Consider the following 26,753-nt stretch of genomic DNA (forward strand, 5'->3'; position numbering starts at 1 on the left):
TTATATGACTCCTTTTTAAGGTTTTAGGAGGAGCCCTAACAATATGCTAACACGGTAATATGTTTTCGTAATATTTGCAGACATGAGATAATTTTTAATATTTTTTCTTAAGAAGGGCTCCCAAGATTGTATAATTCTCAGGCCTGGATCCACTTCTGAATGGCACAGAGTTTTGAAAAGCACTGGGCAAGGAAACCTGAGTCCCTGGGTGCCAGTTTAGCCCAATGGGCAGAATGGCACTTGCCCTACTTCCTTCACAGGGGGTAAAATCGTATATGTTAAATGAGTCAAAAACAAATATAAATAAGTAACATTACTCAGATCTTCTGTCTGCGATATGGGATAATTTATCCCATATCTCATTGTTGTTGAAGATAACACACAAAAAAGAGTATCTTCCTGTTTTCATTTTCCTCTGCTACGAGTTTCTTTTCTCCTTCTTCCAGCCCCTAGTCCCCATCCCTCAGTACTCCAGCCACTGGACCAGTCATTGGTTATTATCTTTTGCTACTTCTATATATTTGTTCGTAGGGCTCCCACTGTCTATAAAGTCTATCTTTGCTGGGGAAAAAAGTCCTTATCCACAAGGCCCAGGTCTGCCTCTGTCCTCCCAGCCCAAAGAAGACATCCCTTAGCACTGTTTCTTGTCGATTTACAGACAGGAACACTAAGACCTGACATGATCTATGGCTGAGTTCTGGAGGCCCCAGAAGATAACCCTCAGGTATCTTGATCTTCAGCCATCCTGGGCCCCCTAGCATCAGATCATAGACACACGGTTCTTGATGTACACGTGGTAGGGGTCACTGCGCTTATCCACCTTGCGGGAGCGGGTGTATCCCAGGATGAGGCTGCCCACAGTAGCAGCAAATAGGAACATGACAAAGAGAATGTATATGTAGGAGTTGTCATCACGGCCGGGTCGGCTGGTTCGTCGCCCCTCAGTCAGGTTGTCTGGCCCTGGCCGGCAGAGCAAGTTGCTGTGAAGAGTGGCATTTAGAGCCTTCAGCACAGCGTGCAGGCTCTCATACCAGGTCTCAGTCCCATTGGTGGTCTCCATAGCAACAGGGATTGAAGTGGGGAAGAATTGAAGGATCTTCTGATGGAGACAGAAAAGAGAGAGGATGGTTTCTGTTACCTGCAGCTTGGATGAACCTCTTCACTTCTTCAGACCCCAGCTGAAATCCCAACATCACAGTTTACTTATCTGTCTTCCCCACTAGACTGAAAGCTCAATGAAGGCAGGGATTATGTCTGTTTTAACCACTGCTGTATATAAGCACTCGGGACAGCACTCAGCCAGTACTTGTAGAATGAAGCCTTCCTTTGCCATGTAACCCATGTTGATCTGTCCTTTCTTTGGATTCTATAAGCCACTGAGCTTTAGGCTAGAAAGACCTTAGGGATTACTTAATCTAACTCCTTTCATCTTACACACAGGGAAACTGAGGCCCAGAGAGAATAAGTGGCTTGACTATGATTCCAGAGAATGTTAGAGGTAGAGCCGGAACAGAGCCCCGCTCTTCAATGGCCAGCTCAGAGCTCCTGGACTTCCATGCCAACTCTTGGCAGGATTGTGTGGCACTGTCAGAAGACAGTCCTCAGAACTCTCCTTCAGCACAGTTCTTTTTTTATACTCCACAGACACCATTTAGGTTTGCAAATGGCTTAGGTTTCACCCTACCTGGAACAAAAGGCTGGGACATTTGACCTCTGAAGCATCCTATGTCCCAAATAGTCTTGAGTGTTCTTAGCTATCGGAGGGAAATTCTGTTGGAAAGGAGGTAGCTAGGGAAGCAGGGAGAGGCTGATAACCACTGCACGCACTGGAGAAGGGAAAAGGGTTGGGCCTGAGTAAAAGGAGCACTCAGTCTGGTTTGAGGTTTACCTGCCCCAGAAAGAAAAGATACAGCACCTCAACTATCTTGCCTCCTGATGCAAAGTCCTGTGTACCTGGCATATAACAGGTGATGATGTTTTTCCCTCTTTTCAGAGATCCTTAGTCTATAATTTAGAAAAACATCCAAGGACAGCCTTGCATCTAGTCTCTAAAAAACATGTCCTTCCCTTTAAACAAGGCTCCGCACTCATTTCCTTCAGGAAGCCTTCACTGAGTGCACCCTAGCCTTTAATCATAGTCCACAAGCTTTATCACCGCAGCCTTGCCTTTGTCCCAGCACTTACATGTAAGGCACTATGTGGCTGTCCTCTCATTATTGATAAGGGTATTAGCAGACCACATGCTCCTGGTCAGCAGGGCTGTGCCTCTCTCCCAAGTCTAGGGGACTACCCTGAATTGGCTGGGAATTCTCCTTCTCTGGTGGTCTACTCTGAGCTGGATGGGTGTTCTCCTTTCCTCAATGGTCTCCAGTAAAGATGGCCACTTTAGGGACATCTCTCCACAGTCCAAACACTCAGAGTTCACTGACTGGTTCCAAAACCCTCTCTTATCTAGATAGAGCTGTTGACCAACAGAAGTTAACAAACTTGGCTATTAGCCATAAGATCTCTTTCCCAGAAAAGATGACGGTTAGTTATGACCATGACAAATATTTGTGAACGACTCTATGAATGCAGAAGTTAGGAGGAGGAATCTAAATAATACAGCAATCACCCAGGACTGGCCCACATTTCATGCAAGGCCTTTGGGGCCCCCTCCTATCTAGCACTTGAACTACCTTATCTGGATGGAGGAGAGAAAGAGAACAAGGGCTCACTGAGTTAAGATCCAGGAGGCAGAGGTTCTCCTCTACTACCCCACTTGTCAGGCAAGAAATTTGTTCCATCTTCTTCCCTCGTGTGAGCCAATGAAAAGCAGCAGCAGCACAATGAAATTAATGGCTCGACTAATCGTTCAATTAATGGCTCGGTCATCATTTATGAAGGCCCACTCCTGGGCAGGCTCTGACCCAGTGCCTGCACTTGGGGGCAGATTGCCAGCATTTCTATAATGTAGGAGACAAGCCAGGGGCCACTGGGGCTTAGAGGAAGAAGGGGCGAATTTTTATCAGGGCTCAGAGAATATTCACAGTGATAGAGGCATTGCAGTTGAACCTCGAAGGGTTTTTAGGAAGTAGAAAAGGCAAGAAAAAGAAACAGATGAACAAAGGCATGACAACAAGAAAGCACATAAATGTTTAGAAGAGTGGAAAGTAGCACAAAGAGGTTGGATTGTAAGATGTGTGGAAGGATAAGATAGGATATGGGATGGAGAGACTGTCTCCAACCAGATTACGAAAGGCTCTGAATGCTAGATGAAAGAGTTGGAACTTTACCCTGTAGTTGGGAAGAGCTATGCAACAGTATTTAAAAATGACACAAGGATCAGATCTGTGCTTGCAAAGGACACTAGCTGCTATGTGGACTGCATTGAGGGCAAGAATTAAAGAACGGAGCCCAGTAACAAGGGTATTATAATAGTTCAGGTGGAAGATACCGAATCTTGAGGTGGTGCCATGGGGATGCCAACGTGGAGGGCAAGGACAGATGTGAGATGTGAGAGGCATCTTGGGGAGGGAATAGCTAATACAAGGGTTGAGGGAGTCAGGGGCCTCAGACAGTTTTACAGGTAGACAACAGACAGATGTTGTAAGCATCTGGAGAAGCCCACTTTGAAGGAAATAAGTTTCTTGCCCTGTTCGGGCTCTAGTTTCCTCATCTATCAAAAAAGAATAACATCAGGAATTGTTGTTCAGTTTTGCAAGATGAAGAAGTTTTAGAAAACCACTGCATGGCAGTATGAGTATGGTTAACATTACTGAGTTAGCACTTAAAAAAGGTTAACATGGTAAATTTTATGTTTTGTGGAGTTTTTTTAACTACAACTAAAAAAAAAAAAAATTATCATCCCTGTCCTGCTTCCCTCCAGGCTTGCTTGAGCATATATTTTTACTATGGTGAAGATTTTTAAAATATATTTTAATGAAAAACGTGTAAATGAAAACCTATTTTTCATTTTTGAGAAGTAAATATGTATACACAGGGCATACAATGGAGATGAAGTCTCCCTGTTCCTAGTGGCCCAGGGCTCTTTCCCAGAGCAGTCACTGTTACCGGTTTTCTTAGATACCCTTTCAAAGGGGGTTTTAACTGAGAGGGCAGAGGGAGGGCAGCCCCAGTCTAGAAGACTCACCAAATAGCAAGCCAATTCCCTGGCTCTGAGTCGGCTTCAGGAATCTTCCTTTGGACACCTTAATGCTTCTCAGCCCCTCAGCCTCTTCAGGATGTCTCTGGACACATCTGGGGTCTCAGTATTGACTTCGGGAGCTGGGAAGGTCCAGAGCTGGAAAGCAGGAGACAGGGCAGATACAGAAAAAACTTCAGAACCAGGGAGGATCGCCTAAGGCTGGGCCCCTAGAGTTGTGCAAGAGCCTTGCTTCCTCTCCTTTTCCTGCAGCAGCTGGGTCAGGCCAGCCTAGGGTTACAGTTACAGTTACAGGAACTGTGTACTGGCCAAGGGACATCTGATTGCTGTCCCTCGACTCCAGGCCCACAATATCTCAACTAGATGACTGCATGAGGAATCTCAATTTAACATGTAGACTCCTGCTCAGGGACTAGCTAATAGTGTAGCCTACAACATTCCCTTTCCCAAGGGCACTGGTATCTTAGCAGGAGCCTCTGAAAGGCTGAAACGGCCTGAGATCAAGGGAATGATGTGAGTGGCAGAACGGCAGTTGGCAGTTGGGTTGATATTTTACATAGGAACAGTCGAAGTTCCCCATCACCTATTTGGATAGACTGGGTGCAAACATGGTCACAGCAATATCTGTAGCAGAGCTCATTGTAAAAATTAAAGAAAAATATGCATTGCCTGGCACTAGATACTCCACAGACATGGTGATGGTTTTATTTTTATAGAACAGAGGCTGGCAGGGCCTTCAGAGTCCATCTGGTCTAAACCTCCCTCATTTTATAATGAAAGAAATGGAAACTCCAGGAGCTGTCTTGGTTCAGCTGCTACTTGTGTGACTTTGGGCATGTGACTTCCCTTCTCTGGACTCCAGCTTCTGTCTGCATCTGTAAACTGAAGGGGTTTTACTGCATAATGTCCTAAGTCTCTCATTAGCTCTAACATCCCAAGAGGGTACAGATCACAAAACTACACTGTGAGATTATGGGAGACTGGATAGGTTGGTGGGACAGGTATTTGGGGGGCTTTCCAGAGCCCCCTTAAATCACAAGATAGAGCTGCAGACTTTTTCCTCACAAGTTAAGATTCTGAGCCCTGGGACTGAGTTACACTTAATATTCCAGCCTAGCTAAACTGAGAACTGAATCGGTTGACTTGTTCATTTTTTCTCTTAGCAGCTCACCTGCCAGGGTGATCTAACTTGGGGAGGAGACAGACTCTGTGCAGAGAGTGGGGGACAGTGTAGGGGACAGCGTGGGCTCTGAGGCAAGATTCAGTGAGAGGAGTAAAGGTTCATGAAACCTTATTCATCCCTCAGGCCCTCCTTCCAGGACCTCTCTGAATAGACCCAGATGCTTATGGTTCTGATGCGAGGCACAAAGAAGTCATAGTTACTTATCTTTAGGTGTTGGGTTGGGGTGGGAGTGAGGACCTGGGTACAGGGGCATCCTGTTGGGTCAGGGGAAGCAGAGTGTTGATAATGGGACAGGTTGGTTCTCCGTGACCTGCTCCTGGGTCCCAAACTGGGGATTTGGCAGTTGGCAACATTGAGAATTTTGTTCCTCTTTCTGAACCCCTTGGCTTCCCTCTTCAAGACAACCACCAATTGTGACATTCATGGTGATGGGATAGACAGAGCTTTTGCTCTAGAGAGTCCTTATCTTAAAATAGGAGATAGACCAGTTAGGAAGGAAGGTGAACAGTGACTGACTGACTAAGCTGAAGGAGATTTTAACGATCATTTAGAATGTAGATTCTAGGCTAACTCTTTTTTGTAGGTGGGGAAACTGAAGCTCAGGAAGGGAGAGTGACTCACCCAAAATGACAAGGCTAGTAAACAGCAGAGTTCGGATGAGAACCCAGGTCTTGTGGGGGCGCCATTCAGGTGCTCTTTCCACTACCAGTGGGAGCATCCCCTGACATCTGAGCTGCATATCACACCAAACACAGCTTCTGGTGTCCTCGAGCATCCTCTCCTTTGACTCCAGGACTCTGCTTTTTTTTGCACTCCAGATTCTCACTACTCTCAATTGAGGATCCAGTTAGCGGGGAAGGTGGTAAGTTTTGGAGGAGTTAACCTTCCTTTATGGTCTCCTCTCCCAAGGCCTTTTCTGCTCTAGATCTTCTCCTGATCCCCTAAACAAGCCAGGTGTACTCTCTTCTTCCACATTCTGCTGCTACTATTTCCTGCATATTAATAGGTTCTCCCTAAATGTTCTTGACTTGAACTTGCCTGGCCTCTAACTTGGGGATGGAGGTGTACAGCTGTGATCTGAAGGATGAACTGGGTATCTTAGTGAGATTTTCATTCAGGTTTCTCTGGGGAAAACTGGAACTCCACCATTGGTTCTTTGGTTTCCTCATCGCTCTGTTTCAGCTACTCTTTCAAATGAGTGTTTTAAGTGCCTGGAAATGTGGGAGAGAGAAGCAGGGCAGGGTGTCACATAAAGTGAGTAGGGGATATAAAGATAACTCCTGGGACTGCACAGTTTTGCCATGGGTCCCTCTGGAGGTCTTATCACCACCATGGACTGGGGAGCTAGTGGGTGGGAGAGGAGCTGCAGGAATGGACCTTAATGTATGGTTGGAAAGAGACACAGGAATAGAATCTGAACAAGACGGGATCTTAATAATCATGTCATGGTGCAACCCACTCATTCAACCAGTGAGAAGATAGAGTCCCCCGCTCTCATCCTCCTGAGAGCAAATCATTTGCTCAAGGTTTCACAGTCTAGGAGGGGCAGAGCTAGGATCAGAAACAGGCATCCCATCCACAGATCTTTCCACTATAAGTTCTCTGTTGCCTGTGGGACGGTCTAACCTTCTGATTATCATTCCATACTCCTTTGGAGGTGATCCTCCCTCTTACCATACCTTACCAGTTTTCCCCAGTGCCCTGTGCCCCATGGTTCTGAGCTATAGGCCATTCTCCAAACATTCCCTGCACTTGCACACCTCTTGCCTTTGCTCATGCTGTTTTCTTAGGCAAGAACACCCTTTCTCTTTTTACCTGCACGGCGAACTCTCGTTCATCCTTCGAGACCCAGCTCCAATGTTATCTCTCTAGACCTTCTTCTGAGAGACCCCCTTCCCCATTCTCCAGCCAGTTAGTCCCTGTTCCTAAAGTGCTTCACATAAAACCATATAAGAGCAGCATGCTGCACTGAAATTATGTGTATGTATCTATATAGATTTCAACAGATATAGATATATATGTTAAACTGTGCACTGTGAGATACGAGGGCAGGGACCCGTGCCTCATATATTTCTTTATTACTTTGGTCTGAACACATAGCAGGCACTAGAGAATAAATGAATCAATGCCTCTTATTATTAGACCATCCCCCTTCAGCACACACATACACATTCATGAAAACAGCTTATAGTTCTTAAACAATTTCAAGGGCAGGCCAAACAGATTCTATTTTGTCTGGGCAAGAGGGGGCTCGAAGAAAAGAAGCCATCTCAGTCAGATGGGGAAGTGAGTCAGGGAAGGAGGAGTTCTAAGCCCAAACGTTCCCTGCACCTGAACCCCATTCAATCCAAAGGGCAAACATTCTTGGCCCCAAAACACTGGCAGTGGCTTTGCAACCCTCTTTCCTGTGTACCTACCCAGGGTGTGGCTACGCATACCCACCCACTGCACATACACAGTCCAACTCCCAGTTACCCAGCCTGTGATCTTGCCTTTCAAGTGTTCCTTTCATGGTTCCAATCTTGGCTGTATGCTTGGCTATGTGACCTTGAGCACTGCACTTATTTCCTCTGAAACTCACCTATGAGATGGGGATAATTACCCCTAATTACCCCACATGGGAACTGGGGGAGACAATAAAAAGTAACGTGTTTCAGAAATTGCAAAGTATTATATAAACATGAGATAATTACTGGGCAGCCTGACCACCTTGTTTCCTTTTCTGTTTTGTTATCTACCTACCCACCCCAATATTACCAGGAACAACTTTTCCTATGTTCCCTCTCCCCACCCTTGGTTCTCCTACCTTCAGAAGAAGCCAAAGGTTCTTATTATTCTTCTTGATTCTCAGACACCCTTACCTCCGTCAGAAGCCTTCCTTGTTTTGCGTCCTCTCTGATCAGCCCTGCAGTCTCTTTCCATTTGGGGATAACATTCTATAGTCCTGTAATTGACAGAGAACACACTAAGGTGGGAATCAAGAGACCTGCCCCTATTTTGTCAACATGTGTAGCCATGTGTTTTGGTTGTAAGATTCCATTCCAACCTCAGTAAGATTGTTTCTTGTTTTGCCTTCCTCTTAGTAGGTATCTTGAGCATCCACCCATTCAGTTTGTGGCGAGAAATGTGTTTTGAGAATTGTGGAGCGAGTAAAGATGAAGAAGGTTGTTGGTTATAATCTTAAGAAGTCAAAATCTGAAAGCACTTTCTATGGCTCCAGCATGGGTCTCCTCCATTTGGAGAGACAGAGCAGCTGGATGCCAGAGCTTACGCACTTACATGGCACCTTTGTAGGTGAAGTGGAGCCCTGGGCTAGGGTGTGGAGACTTGGTCCCAGGTATGACCCTGGGCAAGTCATCTCTCCCTGGGCCTCGGTTCCCACATATGCAAATTGGTGAGCAGTAGGTTGATGGGATGGGAGAAGATACTCTCCATGGGCTCTCACACAAGGGTCTAAATTCATCTACTTTCTAGACAAGAGACTTCCAGGTCTAAACCCCTTGGCCCTCATGGGCCAATTGAGTGCACGGGCGACAGGACCCGGAGACTCATTTTATGGGCGGTGATCCTGGAGAAGAAAGCACACGGCATGAAGGCGGTGGGCTACTGGCACAGATTTACAACCTGTAAACTAGAACCCAGATCTCCTGGTTCCCAGTTTAGACCTATGTTATTAGCAGCAGAAAATGCCTATGGGAATCCCCAGGCTTTCCCCGGGCCAGCAGTGCATATAGGGAGAGGGGCTCAATGGTCAAGTCAACTCTCCAGATCAAGCCGCTCCGGCCAAGCCAGAAGCTGCGCTGGCTTCCAGAGTGCCATTTCTGCGTGGGCTCTCGCGACGGACCCACACGTGCTCGCTTGCATATCTGTGGATGTGGAAGGAGCTTTCGCGCCGTTTCGCGCCGCCCTCCACAAGCTCCCATGGTTTCCAGGCAGCGCGAGGCAGGAGCCCAGCTTCGAACTCCCACGTGCGGCCCCGGGATCCCCGCGTCTCCGTCCTGGGAAGTATCAGCTTTTTGTCTGAGCCGCCCCCACCTCGGGTCGGCGGTCTCGGGGGAGGCGAGAAGATCGCTCAATTCTACCCCCGGCGCCAGCTCAGCGGTCCAGACCCTGCGGGTGCGCTTTACCTGCCTCTCCGCAAGGCTCCGAGGGGCGCGGGTCTGCTCGTCGGACACCGCGCGGTGTGCTGGAGGGGGCACCCGCACCGCGCCCTTCGCTCCGCAGACCACTCTGTATGTAACCCGCGCCCCCGAGGCTCTGCGCTCTGACCCGCACTTGGCTCGCTTTTCTCTTCCCTAGGGCGTCCGCTCTCCTGGCCCCGCCCGGCCCTCAGCACACCCCCTTCTCCCCAGGCTGGCTTCTGGCGCCTCCGCCCAGCTGCGTGGCCTCACCCGGCTGTAGGCTCGATCCTTCCGTCCCCTGCAGCGCCTGCTTCCTGGACCTGAGACTGAAAACCTCTCGCTTCTCTTCAGCTTGCCCAGCCTGAGGCCAGTCTCCAGAAAGCGAGGCTGAGTGTTGGGTGCTGCTGAAATCAAGGCTTTGCTCTCAATGGCTGCGTGGTGGTGGACAAGTCACTGCTTCTCATGAGTCTTGACTTCCTTGCTATAAAATAGGTACAATTCGTGTATACATTCTTCACAGGGTATTGGTTTGGGTCAGATGAGATCTTAGAATACAAAACATTAAAGCCGGTTGGTCACTGGAGAAATAATCTGATTCTAACACAGAGGCCCAGTTTGGGGAAAGGACTTGCCTAGACTCACCAAGAAAGATAGTGACAGAGCTCAGACTCAGAATCCACTACACCACTCTCCTTCACCCCAATTGGTGTTTCCTCCCTCCAAATCTCAATAGTCCTTCACTTGCTCAGACAACTGGTGCCAGCACACCTCCAGAAAAGAGAAACAGCCAGGGGCAGCTGAAAATGAGGGCCAGGAGGCTATAGTCAGGGGAGTGGACAGTGTCAGGGAAGGGCCCCTCAGGGACTCTGTAGGGAGTCCTTATCAGATCCCTCGTTACCAATCTATGGCCTTGGGATAATTAATAATAAACAGGCCAGCTCTTGCTCCCTTACAAAGATCCATTCCAGGACATTTGAGACACATACTCTCAATCACAGAATCGCAAATTATATCTAAGAAGTGCTATCATTTTTAAAAAACCTGCCACATAGAGGGAATTTGTACAAAATTGCTAACCTTCATCAAAACAAATTACTTCCGTGTTATTTCTGTGGTTGCATATTTTGACCCAACTACTTTTTTTTTGTTTTTTTTTTCAGTCTGCGTATCACCTCTCAGGGAAGTCATCCTAAGCCTGGGCATGCAGTCTCAAATTTCATTCTAAGACTCACCTTGGTACTCATTTTAGTAAAGTAGACTTTTGGGTTCAACTCCGGAGGTACTGATTCAGGAGAAATGTAGGCCAGAAATTAGCATATTTTTTTCTTTTTTAAAAAAGATTCTCAAACAATGCTGATGCAAGTGGTTCTTGAGACCAGCCTTGAGGCAATTCTGTTAGGGTTCTTTCCCACATCCTGTTCAGGGCCTTATTTACTCTATAGGACTATTATTACAGTATCAAAAGTAACAATTTGCCCACCTTATCTACTAGATTGTGAATTCTTTGAAGTTAGGAATTATCTCTTATTCTAATGAAATTTTAGAATCATAGTCTTAGAATCACACGAACTTCTAGAGTTCTAGAATCATTTAGTGGTAGAATCTGAGTTGGAAGGAGTTACTTAGTCAAATTGCTTTCCCTAAGAATCCCCTATTTTTAAATGAAATTGTTCAGCTTCTCTTGCACACTCTCGTTATAGGAAACTAATTGCCTCTGAGGCAGCCCCGACTCTGATTGTTAGGCTGTCTTCACATTTTGACAAAAACTGCCTCCTATTGATTTTTAATCTTTGGTCTTTGTTGCCTTTTTCAGTCCTTCTGAAACTTAAGGCTTATCCTCTACTTCCCCTTCTCTGGAGTGAGGCTGGGGCAGGAACCCTATTGCCGAAGGCAGCTGGTCAAGGAGCCATTGGAAAGTGGACTGTACTGCCTCATTTTCCCATTCTGTGTCTTGCAGGCTTGCTATTAGGCTAAGTTGACCCAATGTGTATAACCCAAGAACTGGGCCTAGCATGACTCATGTGCTTCATAAATGGCAGCTTCTATTATTAATAGATAAGGAAAAGAAGGATGAAACAGAATTCCTATTCCAGGGAGACCACAGTCCGAGAAGAATCTTCAAGGAACTCTCTAATCCAAAGAAGTTTGGGACCAGGCCCTGACCTTGGGACAGAGTGCACAGGGGAGAGCAGTGGGCTGACTGGAGGGGTTAGAGGAAGACTCATCTAGAGATAAACCTCCTTCTTTGCTTAAGTACTGACTTTTTGGTGAGGCCTTCCCTGACCATCCTATTTACAAATTCCCATCCCTCCCTTTTCTTGTCTTCCCTAATCTCCTTCCCAGTCATGTTTTTCAGTAACTTCTAATATCATCTGATACATTTAACTTATTTAAAAAAAAAAACCTTTTGCTGTTGTTGGTCTTGCTGCATCCCTCAACTGAAGTTCACAGCTCCTGTCTGTCAGCCCAATCTCAGTGATCTCCTCAGCTCTGGATTCCTGTAGCCACACCCCCTTTCTCTCCCTTTAAGGCCTGGGGCAATAATAATACCCAAATGTTTCAAGCCCTAGGGTACTTCATGACCTCTTCTGGTTGCCATAATCCCTGCCCACCCCTGAATAGAATCTCCTCAAACTACTGACATGAAATGACCATCTGCTTCCCGCTAGTCCTGGCTGATACAGAGGCCCATTCTGCTATAACCTCTTGCTCTTCCCTTGACCATAGCACTTACCATTCTGTGTTATAACTATCTATTCTATTTTTGACTCCACACCTGGAACATAAGCTCCTTGAGGGCATTAAGCCAACACTAAGCCTACACAGAGTAGCCCTTACTGAGAATTTGTTGAATGAATGAATGAATGAATGAATGAATGAATATCATGAAAGGGAAGATCACTAGGAATTGTGTTATCAGGGAAAGCTTCAAAGAAAAGATAGACCTGAATACCTGGAAGGATAACAGGATGCTTTTTCAATCTCTAGACCAGACCTTTCCTCTGAGCACTAGACTCCTATATCTACCTACCTGACATCTCTGCTGAGATAATACATTGAGGCTGGAACTCTTGACTTCCTTCCCTGGCCCCCCTCAGTTTTCTCTGTAAATGGAACCATCATCCATCCAGTTCTCTTGTTTTCTTCATAGAACTCAACCCAGTCTTCTACCTATCTGTGTACTGATTTGGGGTCTGCCTTTTTCATTAGACTGTAAGCACTATGAGAATACAGACCAGGTGTCTCTTTTTACCATAGAATACCCAGGATGTAACCCAATATTTATCTAGAAGGTTGGAAGGTTGGGTGAGATGGTGTCTGCGAACAGTCTCAGAAGCTTGGGTCACCAGAGGGAAATACAATGTGAATCACAGAGGAAGTTTAACGATCACATCTAGTTATTTTTTCCATTACTCATCAGTGGCCTGAGTCTGCACTTCTGTGATCTTGTCTTCTCTTGGCTTGTCAGTTGTGACCCTCAGGACGCATTGTCTTCTCATTCTGTGCTTCAACTTCTCCTGCCTCTGCAGGAAGCTCAGAACAGTGAAAAGAGCACTGGAAGAGGTGGACCAAGGGTGGGATGGTGTGATTGTCAGAAGACTGAAGATCTAGGTGGCTCTTCTCCCCCATCTCAGCCTCACACATACTGTGTCCTGGAAGCAAAGTGGCACAACAGTCCAGAACACGGCCTCTGGGGTCCCACAGAACTGGGTTTGAATCCTAGCCCTGCCACTTATTGGCTGTGAGAGCTTAACCTCTCTGAGTCTTAGTTTTATTATCTGTAGAATGAGGATTAAAAAACCCTACATTTTATAGTAAGATATATGTAAAGTGCTTCACCTGGTACCTGGCACATAGCTAGTACTCCATAAAAAATAACTATTAATGAGGGTATGTGTGTTCATGTGGTTCATGGTGTGTAAATATGGATTTTTGAACCTTATGGTTTAAACAATAAGGGCTATGGGGATATAGAAGAAAGTGGTGTCAGCAAAGATTAGGGTTTGCAGAGGAGGTAGGTGTTATCAGTCAGGAACATTAGTTGCAACTCGAACTTACTTAAGTAGAAAAAGGAAATTATTGGCTCATGTAATTGCAAAATCTGGAGGCACTGGCTTCAGGATGGCTGGATCCAGGAGCTCAGATTATGTATTGGGGAAGCTCTTTCTTTGCATTTTCATCCTCTACTTTTCTCACTATTGCTCCATTCTCAGGCAAGATCCCACTTTGTGGCCACCTAGAGTTCTATGCATATACTCTATCCTATCAGTAAAACCAGTAGAAAAAGCTTCTGTCCCCCACAATCCTCCCAACAGAAGTCCTGAGTCAGATTCTTATTCTTCTGAAACAAGCCCAGTGCCCATCCCTGCACCAATCATAGAAGTTAGAGAAAGAAGCTGGCAGGAGCAACATCTCTATTCAAACCACATAAACTTGTGTGAGAAAAATGGGTGAAGGACGTCAAAAGGTATAAACTTCCAGTTATAAAATAAATAAGTGATGAGATGTAACGCACAGTTTGGTGACTATAGTTAATAATACTGTGTTACATATTTTGCACAGTTTGGTGACTACAGTTAATAATACTGTATTACATATTTGAAAGTCGCTAAGAGACATCTTAAAAGTTCTCGTCACAAGAAAAAAATTTTTGTAACTATTTGTGGTGACAGATGTTAATTAGACTTACTGTGGTGATCATTTCACAATATATACATATATCAAATTATTATGTCATATACCTGAAATTAATATTAATGTTTTATGTCAATTATAGCTCAATTAAAAAAAAACATAAACTTAAAGCAGGTGGAGTGGATTATAATTCACTAAGGAAAATTTGGATGCTATTATCAGAGTAGAGTGAATAGCTATACAGGCTGAAATAAGTATCCTCTACAGGGGGCCTTGGAAAACAGCAGGTATGATTTGGGCAGACAGAGAAGAGGGAGGAAGGTACTCCAGAGGGAGGAAGGTACCCTTGTCAGAGTGGCTAGAGCAAATTGAGAAGAGGCAATAAATATGCTGTGAGCACAGCTTACAACTTTGAGGCAGAAGAAGCAGGTAAATTCTGTGGAGTCTTAGAAGACCTGGGGCCACGTGGGCTTGGGGAGCGGGGAGTCACAGGACCCAGATCTCTGCTCACTGGGAGTTTGGAACAAGCGGCTTTTGGTGGGAATGAGCGTCTCATCACTGGAGGTGTGCAAGCAGAGCTTCCTTCCTTGTCAGAGTGGCTATTAGGGAAGGCTTCTAGATGAGCTCTGAGATCCCTTGCATTCCCCAAATCTGAAATTCTATAGCCAGGAAATCAGCTCCTGATTCCCACCCCTTCTCTCTCTTCTAAACTCCTCTCTAAGGGGAATGTTACATCCTTCTCATTAATTTGTTTATGGGGTGTCTGAAACATTCTGGATTCTTATTCTGGCTTCTATAGCAAATGCGGGACCTTGAGGGAACCACTTATTCTCTCTAGGGCTGGTTCCTCCCTGCAGCACAGAAGGAAGTTAAATTGTCTGATTTCTGGAGCCCCTGCCGGCTCCGGCTCCTCCGTCAAAGACTCCTGGGGAGGGACAGACACACCCAAATTCTCAAGCCAAAGCCAACCAGGTGTGTTGGCTCTGCAGCATCTCACCCTGGCTGTCTCATTTGATCCTTTCACTTGACCTGTGAAGAGTGGGAGTGGGAGTGTGTTTAATGCACAAGACTTTAGAGTCAGACTTGAGTTCAGACCTCGGGCCTGCCTCTAACTACTGAACTTGGGTAAATCTTAACCCAAGCCGGTTTCTGAAAATATGGTCAATAATTCAATCTTGTGGATTTATTATTTGCTGTGAAGGTTAAATAATATGTGTAAAGTGCTTAGAATAGCCCTGGGCCCTCATGAGTTGGGCTGGAGAAGGGTAAGTGTGGTGGAATTGAGTTTAGTTGAATGAGAATAGCTCCTCACAAGCACCGAGCATTTCACAGGGCATTGCACCCCAGTCTAGCTTTTGACTGCAGATTAGGGCCTTGTGTCAGTCAGAGTTTTGGCTGGAAAGAGATGGCACCTCGAAACTGGGTAATTTGAAAAAAGTGTGAGAGAAGGTTTGGGAAACCAACAAAGAATAGTGTGGGTACACATGGCTAGCAGTGGTGGGGAGGGAAACTACTATGAGGCTGAGAGGGCGAGCCGAGGAAGGGGCTCCTGGAAGCAGGAGAGGCATTGGGTTAGTCATGAGTCAAGGCTGCTCCCAGGGGACATTAATCCCCCAGCACGCCCCGCTTGACATATAGATGGACAGATCCCTCCCCTTACCTCCACATAAAGTCCTCAGTTAGCAGGTGCTGGTGCTGGCATGTGGAAATAGGCCTACAGCACTGAAATGAAGCAGGTATGATATTGTGATTTATAATAAGAAATATATATTTGTTCTTGTTCTGTTCCTGGCATAGAGCTCCTAAAAAAACTTTGGAATTCCTTAAGTGACAAAGGTGTCTTTTATTATCTTAAAGGGGTGACTTTTGTAAAGCACCTGAGGTTTGGTTGCCAGAGGAGTCAACCATGTGATTTGTTTCTAGGAAGGGTAGAGGGGCTGGAGGTTGAATCAGTCCCGTATGGCCAATGATTTAATCAGTCATGCCTATGCTCGAAGCCTCATTAAAAAACCAAAAGGACGGAGTTTGGAGACCTTCTGGGTTGATGAACATAAAGAGATTTGTGAAGAGTGGTGTGCTCAGAAAGAGCACAGAAGCTCTGTGCCCCTTTCAGCATACCTTGCCCAGTGCATCTCTTCCATCTGGCTGTTCCTGAGTTATATGCTCTTATAATAAACGGGCAATCTAGTAAATAAATTGGTTTCCTGAGTTCTGTGAGCTGCACTAGCAAATTAATTGAACCAGAGTAGAGGGTTGTGGGAACCTCCAATTTACAGCCAGTTGGTCAGAAGCACAGGTGACAACTTGGACTTGTGATTGGTGTCTGAAGTGGCGGCAGTCTTATAGAATGGAGCCCTTAACCTGTGTGATCTGACAATGTCTCCAGGTAGATAGTGTCAGAATTGAGTTAAATTGTAGGACACCGGTTAGTGTCCACAGAGAATTGGAGAATTGCTTGGTGGTTTAGAAAAACTCACACAAATTAGAAATGGGGAGGCCAGGGTGTGAGGAGCCCCTGAAGCACCTGCTATAGTCTGGAGCAAGGCAAGCATTCAAGTTCCCTGAATAGCTTCATGCCTTTGAGAATTGCATGCTTCTCCCTCTGCCTGGAACATGCTTTGTAGTCTTGCCTGTCTTCAAATTCCTTACTTATCCGTTGAGATTGTGGCTATCTGATATCTTGGCCTGCCCAGAATCCCTTCTTTTGGGAACAGAACCTCTCTCCTCCCTTTGGGGGACCACCTCTCCCTCCATTTCTCTCAGCCCATGTAATTTAGATACGGCTAAGCCCTACCTGATGGTTCCAGGAGTGCAAAATGATTGGCTCAGAGTCCTTCCTGGGACTTAGGCTGACTGTATATGAAAGTAGGGGTGGCTAACGCCATGGAATCTAAGCATGGTACTACCAACAGCCATCTTGGGTACCACACAGGAGAGAGTGAAGCCAATTCTGAGGTAAGCAGAGCTAAAGGATGAAGGAAGAAAAATCAAGTCTTGTTGCCACTGTTTGAAGCCTTGGATTGCTCCGTGCTTGATGTCTATCCCCAGACTTTTTAGTTATGAGATCTAAGATATTCTCTTTTCATTTGAACTAGTTTTAGCTGGGTTTTCTCTTACTTATGATCCAGAATTCTAACAAATTCAAAGTCACTTTGAGCCTTTTCTGCCCTTCCTGTCTTAAGATTTATCACTTCTGCTTTCACATTCCCACAGTACCCTGCAAACTTCTGTCATGGTACTTGTAAGAGTTTATTACAAATATTGTTTACAGATGTGTCTCCTCTACCAATCTGTGAACCCTTTGAAGACAAGGACCAAGTCTGATCCATCTGTTTGTTCCAAGGGCCCAGCACAGGCTGATACACCTCACACTGGCCAGACTGCATGAGGCATGTTGTTATCTTCAGTTCCCAGCAAGACAGATTAAAGGGCACATTAGCCATTGGAGCCTTTTGAGATGAAGGCAGTGGTGTGGTGTCTGGAAGCCACGTTCTGTGAAGAACAGAAGAAGAATCAGGAAAGCTTAACTTGAAGAGACCACTACTGGGAGAGAATTCATTCGCTGACTCAATAGACCATTTCTGGGCACCTCCTCTATCCCAGGCCCTGGTCTGGGGCTGAGAGAGCCACAGATGATGGAGCTACAGTCCCTGTCTGGGGAGCTCACAGTCTGGATAGGGTCAGACATGGAAACAAGTAACTGCAATACAGTGTGGCCAGTGCCACACGAGGGGGAAGTAGGGCATGGCCAGGAGAAGCCTCTCAAAGAAGGCCTAGAAGGAGGGCAGAATTATGACAAAGCTGGGGACAGGTTTCAGTTTAGAATGAGGAATAACTTTCTAACAATCAGAATTATGCAAGAATAGAAAGCTGCTTGCTCCATATCTGGAGATGTGTGAGCAGGGCTGAGTTGATCACTTCACAGACTGGATATTGATATCTGTCAACAAAAGAGCCAATGTGGAGGCTGCAGGGAACTCCTCATAATAACACAGTTATTAAACCACTGCTTCCTCTTAAGTGCTAAGTACTGGGATACGTAGACAAAGAAAATTCCCTGGCTTAGAAAAGCTCACAGGTTAGGTAAATTGAAACAGTATAACACTACGGCCTTATATCAGTGTCTCTTGAATTCGAATAGTGTATAGACCTTTTTAAAAGAGAAAAATTATTGAGGTACTCAGTGCTGACAATCTAAATATGTTCAAATTTAAACACAGTATAAACTCCTGTAAATGCAACTGTAAAAGTATATCTTTTACAGAGATGATTTTTAATCAATACAAACTTTTATTGAATATGAACAAAAGTAAAAAACTAATAAAAGGCTAATAGCAATACTAATGCTACTGGTCATAACAGATTCTTTTGCACTCAACCTGCCAGTTCCATAGAAGTATTCCAGTTAGTTAAATGGAGAAGGAATGATAGAATCAGAGTTTCACATTTTGCAAATCTCTAATAAAATAATGAATCTGGGGAATGGTCATCACACACACACACGAGAGGAAAACAAAGCTATTACATTCCTCTTGACGTAAGAACACACTATCACCAATGAATTAGACTTGCCAAAAAATCATACCTGAATTAGAGCAAGAGACAGAATCTACCTTTCAATCTTCAGGAAGTACATGAGAAAAAGACAAGAAAAAGATGGAGGGTGAACCTACAGATGAAAAGAGACTAAGGGACATTTATGAGACAAATGAACCAAATGTAGTGTGTAGACCTTGTTTGTTTGGATCCTGATTTGAAAGCAACTGTAAACAAAGAAAAAAAGAAAAAATTGGAGAAATCTGAATATTAATTGAATATTTTTTGATATCGAAAAAGTATTTTTATGTGTGATAATATTATGGTTATGTTTTTTTTTTTAAGGAGTCCTTATCTTTTGGGAATATATACTGAAATATTTATGTATAAAGCAACATGGTATCTGTGATTTGCTTGACAATAATTCAGAGAAGAGGCAGGAAATGGATACCAATTGGTTTAAATAAACTAAGATCGGCCATGATTTGATGATTGTTTTAGCTGCATGATGGGTACATGGGAGTCCACTGTTGTATGATTAAAAGATTTTGTAATAAAAAAACTTTAAAAATGAAAAAAAATCTAAGATGCTGAACAATAAAATTGAGTCATTTCCCTTGTAGATTGCTGATGGGAGTATAAGTTGGTATAACTTTTATGGAAAGCAATATGACTATCTATTAATATAAAAATGCACATATTCTTTGACTTAGAAAATCACTTCTAGAAATACAACCACTGTACTATGTGTCACAACATACACACACTGATATATGAATTCTCATTGCAGTCTTGTTTGTAAAAGATTAGTAATAACTTAATGTCCTTAGTAGGGTACTAGTGAAATGTTATGATAAATCCGCTGAATGGAATACTCTGTAGTCATTTTTTTTAATGAGGATGTTCTTTGTATACTAATCTGAAGCAATCTCCAACGTGCAGTGCTGTGTGTATAGTATGCTACTACATGAAAAAAGAATGTAGGTAATCATGTATGCTTATATATGCATAAAATATCTTTGAAGTATATAAGAAAGGCATTTACTATCATCTAGGGCTCCAGCAAAGGGAACTGGGTTTACAGAGGAAAAGGGTAAGGAGCAAGACTTACATTTCAATGCCACCATTTTGTATCCTCTTAATTTTATTCCATGTGCATGCATTACCTATATATTTTTTTTAAAAATCTAAATTTTAAAAGAAATAAAAACAAAATTAAGACTTTCAAAAATATAATTATAAAGACTGTAGCAATGTGGGAAAACGTTTATAATATTATGTTTGGTTTAAAAGAATATACAAAATTTTATCCACATAATAATTAAAAGTACACAAAATGTGTCTGTTATGATCAAGTACTGGACACGAATGAAAGGGATGTGTTGTTAGGTGGGAGTGCAAGTGCCGTTTTTTTTAACTTATAGGTATTATAATATGGTACAATAATATGTACGGTAAATTACAATCTATAAAGAAAATTAGCAAAAAGACACCCAACTGGGAGAAGATATTCACTAATGATACATCTGATAAGGGGTTAATATCCAAAATTTATAAAGAACTTATACAACTCAACAACAAAAAAACAATCCATTTTAAATATGGGCAGAAGACCTAAACAGATACTTTTCCAAAGAGGAAATACAGATGGCTAACAGAAATGAAAAGATGCTCAAGGTCACTAATCATTGGGGAAATGCAAATTAAAATCACAATGAGCTATCACCTCACACCTGTCAGAATGGCTATCATCAATAAACCAAAAAGCGGCAAGCGTTGGAGAGGATGCAGAGAAAAGGGAACCCTCATACATTGTTGGTGGGATTGCAAATTGGCACAGCTGCTATGGAAAACAGTATGGAGCATTCTCGAAAAATTAAAAATGGATATACCTTTTGACCCAGCAATTGCACTTCTGGGTATTTATCCAAAGAAAAACAAAACAATAATTCATAAAGATCTATGCACTCCAATATATTCATGGCAGCACAATTTACAATAGCCAAGATATGGAAGCAACCTAAATGCCCATCAACAGACAATTAGATAAAGAAATTATGGTTCATATATACAATGGAATGTTACTCAGCCATTAAAAAAAATGAAATCCTACCATTTGCAACAACATAGATGGACCTAGAGGTTATTATGCTGAGTGAAATAAGTCTGACAGAGAAAGATAAATACCATATGATTTCACTTATATGCGGAATCTAAGGAACAAAAAGAACAAACTAATCAAAAACTGACTCATAAATATAGTGGACAATTTGATGACAGACAGAGGGGAAGGGGGTTGGATGGCTGGGAGAATGGGTTGAAGGATTAAAGAAGTACAAATTAGTAGTTGATAGCTGGGCACGGGGATGGGGAGCATGGCAGAGGGAATGCAGTTAGCTTTAATATGATGGCTAAGTGGAGGGCCAGGGGAGGGAGGGAGCAATTGGGGGAATCGTTTTATGAACAATATAGATGTCTAACCAATGTACTGTATACTTGAAACTCATTTAAATAAACAAATTTATTTTTAAAAAATTAGATTTAGATTGCAAAAATCTGATTTCCACAGGGTTTTCACAAAGAGATCTTTTCCATGAAATGAAGTGCACCTGGCCACACTGCAACCTTGCTAGAGGAATAAGGTGCTGGACCAGTCACTGCAGTTGGTCACGGCCTCACATTCATCATTTGTTCACCAGATCCCGGACAATCTGTTTATTTATGGAGGAAAGATTGCACAAACAAAAGAGGATTTCTAGAGGCAGGAAAGCCAGGGTGTTAAATATCCTCCTTCCTATGTTTAACTTCCTTCCTTGAGGAAGGGCCCCCAGCGGGAAACCGGAGATGAGTCTGTCCAGGCAGGAAGGAGTGTCAGGAATCTGCAGCAGAGACCTGACTCAATTCCACGGGCCCAGCAACAGCCAAACCCTAGCCTCCTGCTCAGCATCCTCCCCTGCTCATGGTCTACCTGTTCTTGGAGGCATGTCTCCTCCAGGATGCCTGCCCCACTCTCCCTTCAGAGGCAACTGTGGAAGGATGAAGAGACCCAGACTGGGAACCAGGGACTGACTCTGCCCCTAAGTGCATGAGCTAATTAGCTTCCCTGAGCCTTGGTTTCCATATCCACAAAATAATCCTACCTATCTTGCTGCGCTGCTGGAGGAGTGAGTGAGATTGTCATGTTTTATCATTCTAGGCCCCACCCTACTTCTACTACTTCTCAGTCTCCTTGGCCAGCTCTTCTTCCACCTGTGCCTCACATTTATCAGTCTTCTGCCTTCCTCTTCTCTCTCCGTAGGTTCCCAGACCTAATCACATTGATGCTCCAAATCCACATACCCATCCTCATCACATTGATGCTCCAAATCCACGTACCCAGTTGCAGTTAGCTCTTTCTGCTTGCATCTCCCACAAGTGTCTCAAACTTACCTAAAAGTGAACTCATTGTTTTCCTTTCTAAACTTGACCCCTCATCCAGTGTTCTGCAACTCAGCAATATTAACATCCACCCAGTTGCTCAAGCCAGAAACCTGGGCATAGTCCTTAACTCTACTCCAACATTCAGTAACAGCCATCTTCCACCATGTGGCCTGGGAAACAGAGAAAGCTGGGTGGAAGCCAGATAGAATGAAGCAAACACACCAAGAAGCCTGGAAGAGAATAGGGGGAAAAAAAGCCTATCTGGGTTCCTAAAGGGCTACATGTTCTGGTTCTGTTCTTGAGCCCAGCTGCAGCCCCACTTTTGGATTTTATGAGACCACCCAGTACATTTTCCAACTATCCTCTGTTTTCTTTGTTTGTTTGTTTTTGCTTAAGTTAGTTTGAGTTGGGTTTCTATACTTGAAAACACAAGAGTCCTAATTAATATAAACACTGTCAGTCAGAATAGGCTAGGTTATGCTGTGGTATTAAACAACCCCACATTTTGGTTGTCTTTAACTCCACCACATGTCCATCAGCAGCAGGGGGCTCTCCTCAGTGCAGTCCCTCAGGAAGCAGCCACCATCTTGTATGCTGCTGGTCACTGTTTCAGAGGGAAATAGAAATTTTAAGGGGCCTGACACCAGCAATTCACTGTTCCAGCTTAGAAGTGATGTCACCTCCATTCATAACTCACTGACCAAAACAAGTTACCTGGCCCCACCCAACCACAAGGGGGCCACTAAGTACAATCCTCCCGTGTGCCTGAAATATTTGGTGAATTACATTAATAACCACCATACATTTCCTGCTGCCTATTCTGTCCCAAGCTCTAAGCTTAATGAAACTGAGGCTCAGGAAGTTCAGCTAACTCAGCAACTACACCATACACAATGATTCCCAGTGGCCCAAAAGGATGGGAGAGACTGCTGAATTAAAGAATGTATTTAAGAGGGTTAACACAGTATCTGGTACCATTGAGTAAATGTTTGGTTCTCTCCCAGTCACTGGAGGCATTGAAGAACAGGCTGTATGTTCACTTATTAGGGTTGCTAGAGAGGGTAGCCGAGTACCAGATGGGTAGCAACACTGTGCACAGCCTTTCAACCATGCGAATCTAATTCTACTTTTCCTGGAATAATTATTTCCATTTTTGGCAATAATACTGCAAGGTAATTATTAACTACTCCCCACCTCCATACTCCTACAACAGCACTGGTGGGAAACTAAGGCCTAGAAAAGACATGGGCAAATTATGGGCGAACAAATCACCAATCAGTCAATACTGATAGAATGTCCAAGAGATGTAAAGCATATTGTCCTGAGGTCTTAAGTTGATATTTACAGTAGGAAAAGAGCATGAGAAAAAGGCTTATATCTGGGACTTATTTCTGGCTTTCTCATTTACTGTGTGTCCTTGAGCAAGTTTCTTCCAAAGTCTTGGATTCATATTTATACAATGAGGGGACAGGAATATATCTCTAAAGTCTTTTTCAGCTTGAATAACTGATATAAATTATCTGTAGTCAAAATTCAGACTTCAGATGTGGGAGGACTCACCTTTCTCCTTAGGAGTCAGTGAGGCTACAGAACCCTGGGAGCTCAAAAAGGACTTTAGATATTGTCAAAAGCTGTACTTTCTAATATGGTAGTCACTAACCAGATATGGCTACTGAACATTGAAAGTGTGGTACGTAATGAGGTGTGTTTTAACTGTAAAACACATACTGAATATCTGGATTTAGTAAGAAAAAAGGAATAAAATATTTTTATACTGATAATATTTTGAGTCTGTTGGGTTAATTAAAATGTTACTAAATGTCATATGTTTCTTTTTACTTTCTTAATGTGGCTAGTAGAAAATGTATAACTGTAATGTGGCTCACATTATACTTCTACTGGACGGTACCTGAATAAGGAGAAAACTGAAGCCCAAAGAGGATAAACGACTTGCCCAGAGCCTAGACTGGAACCAGGGTGACCTGACTTCTCATTCAAGGCTCTTTCCACCCTAACTGCCTGTGGTAGCCATTCTCCAAGATGGTTGCTAATGATCATCTCCCATCAACCTTGAGTAGTCCTTTCCATACCAAGTAGGGCTCACCTATTATGAGACTGCAGAATTGTGTGTGATTTGCAATGCTGGGTCATAAAAGACATTATGGCTTCCACCTTGTCTCTTTTTGGCATCACTCGCTCTGAGGGAAGCCAGCTGTTGGCTCTTAAGACCATTCAAGTAGCCCTACAGAGTGGCCCACATGGTGGACAACTGAACTCTCCTGTTAACAAGCAGCACCAACCAAGCATGTGAGTGAACCACCTTGGAAGCTGATCCTTCAGCCACAGTCAGGGCTTCAGATGACATCTGCCCTAGCTAACATCTTGACTGAACCTTATAACAGACCTTGACCTAGAACCACCCAAGCTTATCCCAAATTGCTGATCCACAGTATATAAGAAATGTTTATTATTTTAAATCATTTTGAAGTGATTTGTTATGCAGCAACAGATAATACACAGCCTTGTAGACTTAGAGATCTCATGTAAGAAAACCTTACTTCTATCTTTGGCATTTGTACAATGTGAGATATTATTCTTGTCTTCCCCCCAGCCTCTGGTCTTGTTCAGACTACCTAACTAAACACAGCTATTAGGCTTGGGGAATCCAACCCAGGAAGACGGGATCCAATTTTATTCTTTAAAGAGGCTTTTTGCGTTTCCCTTTATTGCAGAAAAGTGCCACATCACATCACCTTCACCTGGGCCATTCAGAGATATGATCCCTACAAAATCGAAGGAACTGGAGCCCAGAATTGCCCAATTAAATAGAGTACCGAGGAAGTAATACATAATTGAGAAATGACTCTCTATGACATCTGAGTTTCTCCAAGTTTAGAAAATGCTATTAACAGTGCTAATGCCTTATATTTATATAGCATGTTTTACTTTCATATCTACTATATCTGAAGTAGGTGGGAAAGATACAAACAAGCCAGGCTATATATGGAAACAATGGCTAAGAGCTCTTGATTTTTGCATAGTCCCACGGTGAGTGAATGACAAGGCCAAACCTAAAATCTGGGTTTCAGTGACTCCAAGTTAGCCTTGGTACCTTCCAAGGTAGGATTTCTTGGTTGTGATAACGTGAACGCCCTTCAGTTTGGACTGTCTTCTGAGATCAAGGTGCACTTGTAGGTGTACTTAAAGGCCTCAAGGAAAGATGGTATTACTTCATCCACAGAGACATGCCTTTGGAGCTCCTCACTCAGAGAAGTGACGCCTGTCCCAACCAGCCCACAGGGCACAATGTGTTCAAACCACGTGAGGTCTGTAGAACAGTTCACAGCCTGGCCGTGGGACGTGATGTGCCTTCCACAGCGGACTCCTGCAAGACAAGCCAGATGGTCTTAGAATGGATACTTTCTCTCCCCAGGCTTCAGGGTCTCCCTCAGTGTGCTGAGGGAACTGGACTAAATCACTGATTTTCCAACTTAGTTTCTGGAGCACCCAAGGGGTTGTGCACCGATTAGGGGACAAAGTGTGGGGAGTGGTATGGAGATTCCAGAAAATATCCTTAACACAGATTCTGTTGCTTAAAAAAAAAAAAAAGTGTGATAACTACTAAGGACCCCTTATTGTCCTGACATTGTGAAGTAACCTGATAATTCACTTTTTGTGTCTCTCCATTTGGAAAGTTGTACAAAATGACCTCTGAGGGCCCTTTGGCTCTAAATATACTACATCAATGAAGAGACTTAAATACACAAACGCAGCGGGTAGTTCTGATTCAAAGCCCGCGCCAGATACACCTCCAAGGGTCCAGTCTCTCCAAACCCCGCCCCGCTCCGCGACGCTCACCGATCGCGCAGATCTTGCGCTCGCCCAGCCAGACGCCGGTGTAGGGTGGGGGGCGTGCGCGGGCACCCGGCAGGCCCTGGAGCTCGCACAGACGCACGGCGCACGCCTCCAGCGCCGCCACGTGAGTGCGCAGGCGCAGGCCCAGACGCCGCAAGTCGAGCACCGGGTGACAAAGCAGCTGGCCTGGGCCGTGGAAGGTGGCCAGGCCGCCACGGCCTGTGGCACGCACTTCGGCGCCCAAGGCCCGCAGCCGCGTCGCTTCCTCGGGCGTTAGGCCGCCGCGCAGCCCGGCCGTGTACACGGGCCCTGCGGGCTCGCAGAGCAGGAGTACGCCCGCCTCATTCTCCGACCCGGTCTTGTTGCCTGGCTCCGCCTGCAGCCGCCGCAGCCAGAGGTCCTGCAGGGCCAGCAGCTCAGCATACGGAACCCTACCCAGCCGCACTAGCCGCACAGCGGCTGGTCGCATTGTGCCTGCTGCGGTGTCCGCGAGGCCCCGCCCCTGGCCTGCTCCCGGGGTACGCCAGGAGGGGCGGGGCTTAGGGGCCGCGTCCGGAGCTACTGCTCAGAAGTGCTTATTACAAACTCTTGAGAGACTGTGATCCTAAGACCCAGTGTCTCTTCCATTCAATCATTTCAGCAGCCAGCATTTAGAGCCTGCTTGTACCCTAGGCGCTTGATACAGTGGTGCAATGTATGGGGAAAAAATATCTGTTCTGGTAAGCTTACATTATAATAAGCATTAAATAAATAAGGTTATTTAAAATACTGATAACTGCTATGACAAGTAAAATATAACAGTAATATGAGATCACCAAGGAAGCGTCTAAGAAGGAGGTTAACATGCAGAAGGTTTATT

At 44.4% G+C, this 26,753-nt stretch overlaps 2 protein-coding genes and 1 long non-coding RNA gene across 3 annotated transcripts in view; 1 reads left to right on the forward strand and 2 right to left on the reverse strand.

Annotated features, from left to right (window-relative positions):
• LOC112474565 overlaps positions 1-18,583 on the forward strand; it is a 55,242-nt gene extending 36,659 nt beyond the window's left edge. Inside the window, exon 3 of the long non-coding RNA XR_003044402.1 lies at positions 17,355-18,583. This is a non-coding gene — a long non-coding RNA (uncharacterized LOC112474565). The remainder of the gene's footprint in view (positions 1-17,354) is intronic.
• KCNE3 (potassium voltage-gated channel subfamily E regulatory subunit 3) lies at positions 128-8,254 on the reverse strand. The gene is made up of 3 exons (XM_006926614.2): positions 8,189-8,254; positions 4,133-4,282; positions 128-1,099 (listed from the first exon to the last, which is right to left on the reverse strand). The coding sequence occupies exon 3, from the start codon at positions 1,058-1,060 to the stop codon at positions 761-763; it is 300 nt and encodes a 99-aa protein (XP_006926676.1). The 5' UTR covers positions 1,061-1,099; positions 4,133-4,282; positions 8,189-8,254; the 3' UTR covers positions 128-760.
• Positions 18,584-24,475: 5,892 nt separating the features above from the next.
• On the reverse strand, positions 24,476-26,548 carry LIPT2 (lipoyl(octanoyl) transferase 2). Its single transcript, XM_006926616.3, has 2 exons — positions 25,898-26,548; positions 24,476-25,424 (listed from the first exon to the last, which is right to left on the reverse strand). The coding sequence occupies exons 1-2, from the start codon at positions 26,361-26,363 to the stop codon at positions 25,195-25,197; spliced, it is 696 nt and encodes a 231-aa protein (XP_006926678.1). The 5' UTR covers positions 26,364-26,548; the 3' UTR covers positions 24,476-25,194.
• Positions 26,549-26,753: the final 205 nt, after the last annotated feature.

This window comes from Pteropus alecto, unplaced genomic scaffold, assembly GCF_000325575.1.
Source record: "Pteropus alecto unplaced genomic scaffold, ASM32557v1 scaffold7, whole genome shotgun sequence".
Lineage (NCBI taxonomy): Eukaryota > Metazoa > Chordata > Mammalia > Chiroptera > Pteropodidae > Pteropus > Pteropus alecto.

Bases quoted from the DNA above. Each gene is read 5' to 3' on its own strand.
- KCNE3 (XM_006926614.2), bottom strand. From the start codon at position 1,060: ATGGAGACCACCAATGGGACTGAGACCTGGTATGAGAGCCTGCACGCT.
- LIPT2 (XM_006926616.3), bottom strand. From the start codon at position 26,363: ATGCGACCAGCCGCTGTGCGGCTAGTGCGGCTGGGTAGGGTTCCGTAT. The intron at 25,425-25,897 runs GTGAGCGTCGCG...CTTGTCTTGCAG, and splicing joins GCGCAAGATCTGCGCGATCG to GAGTCCGCTGTGGAAGGCAC.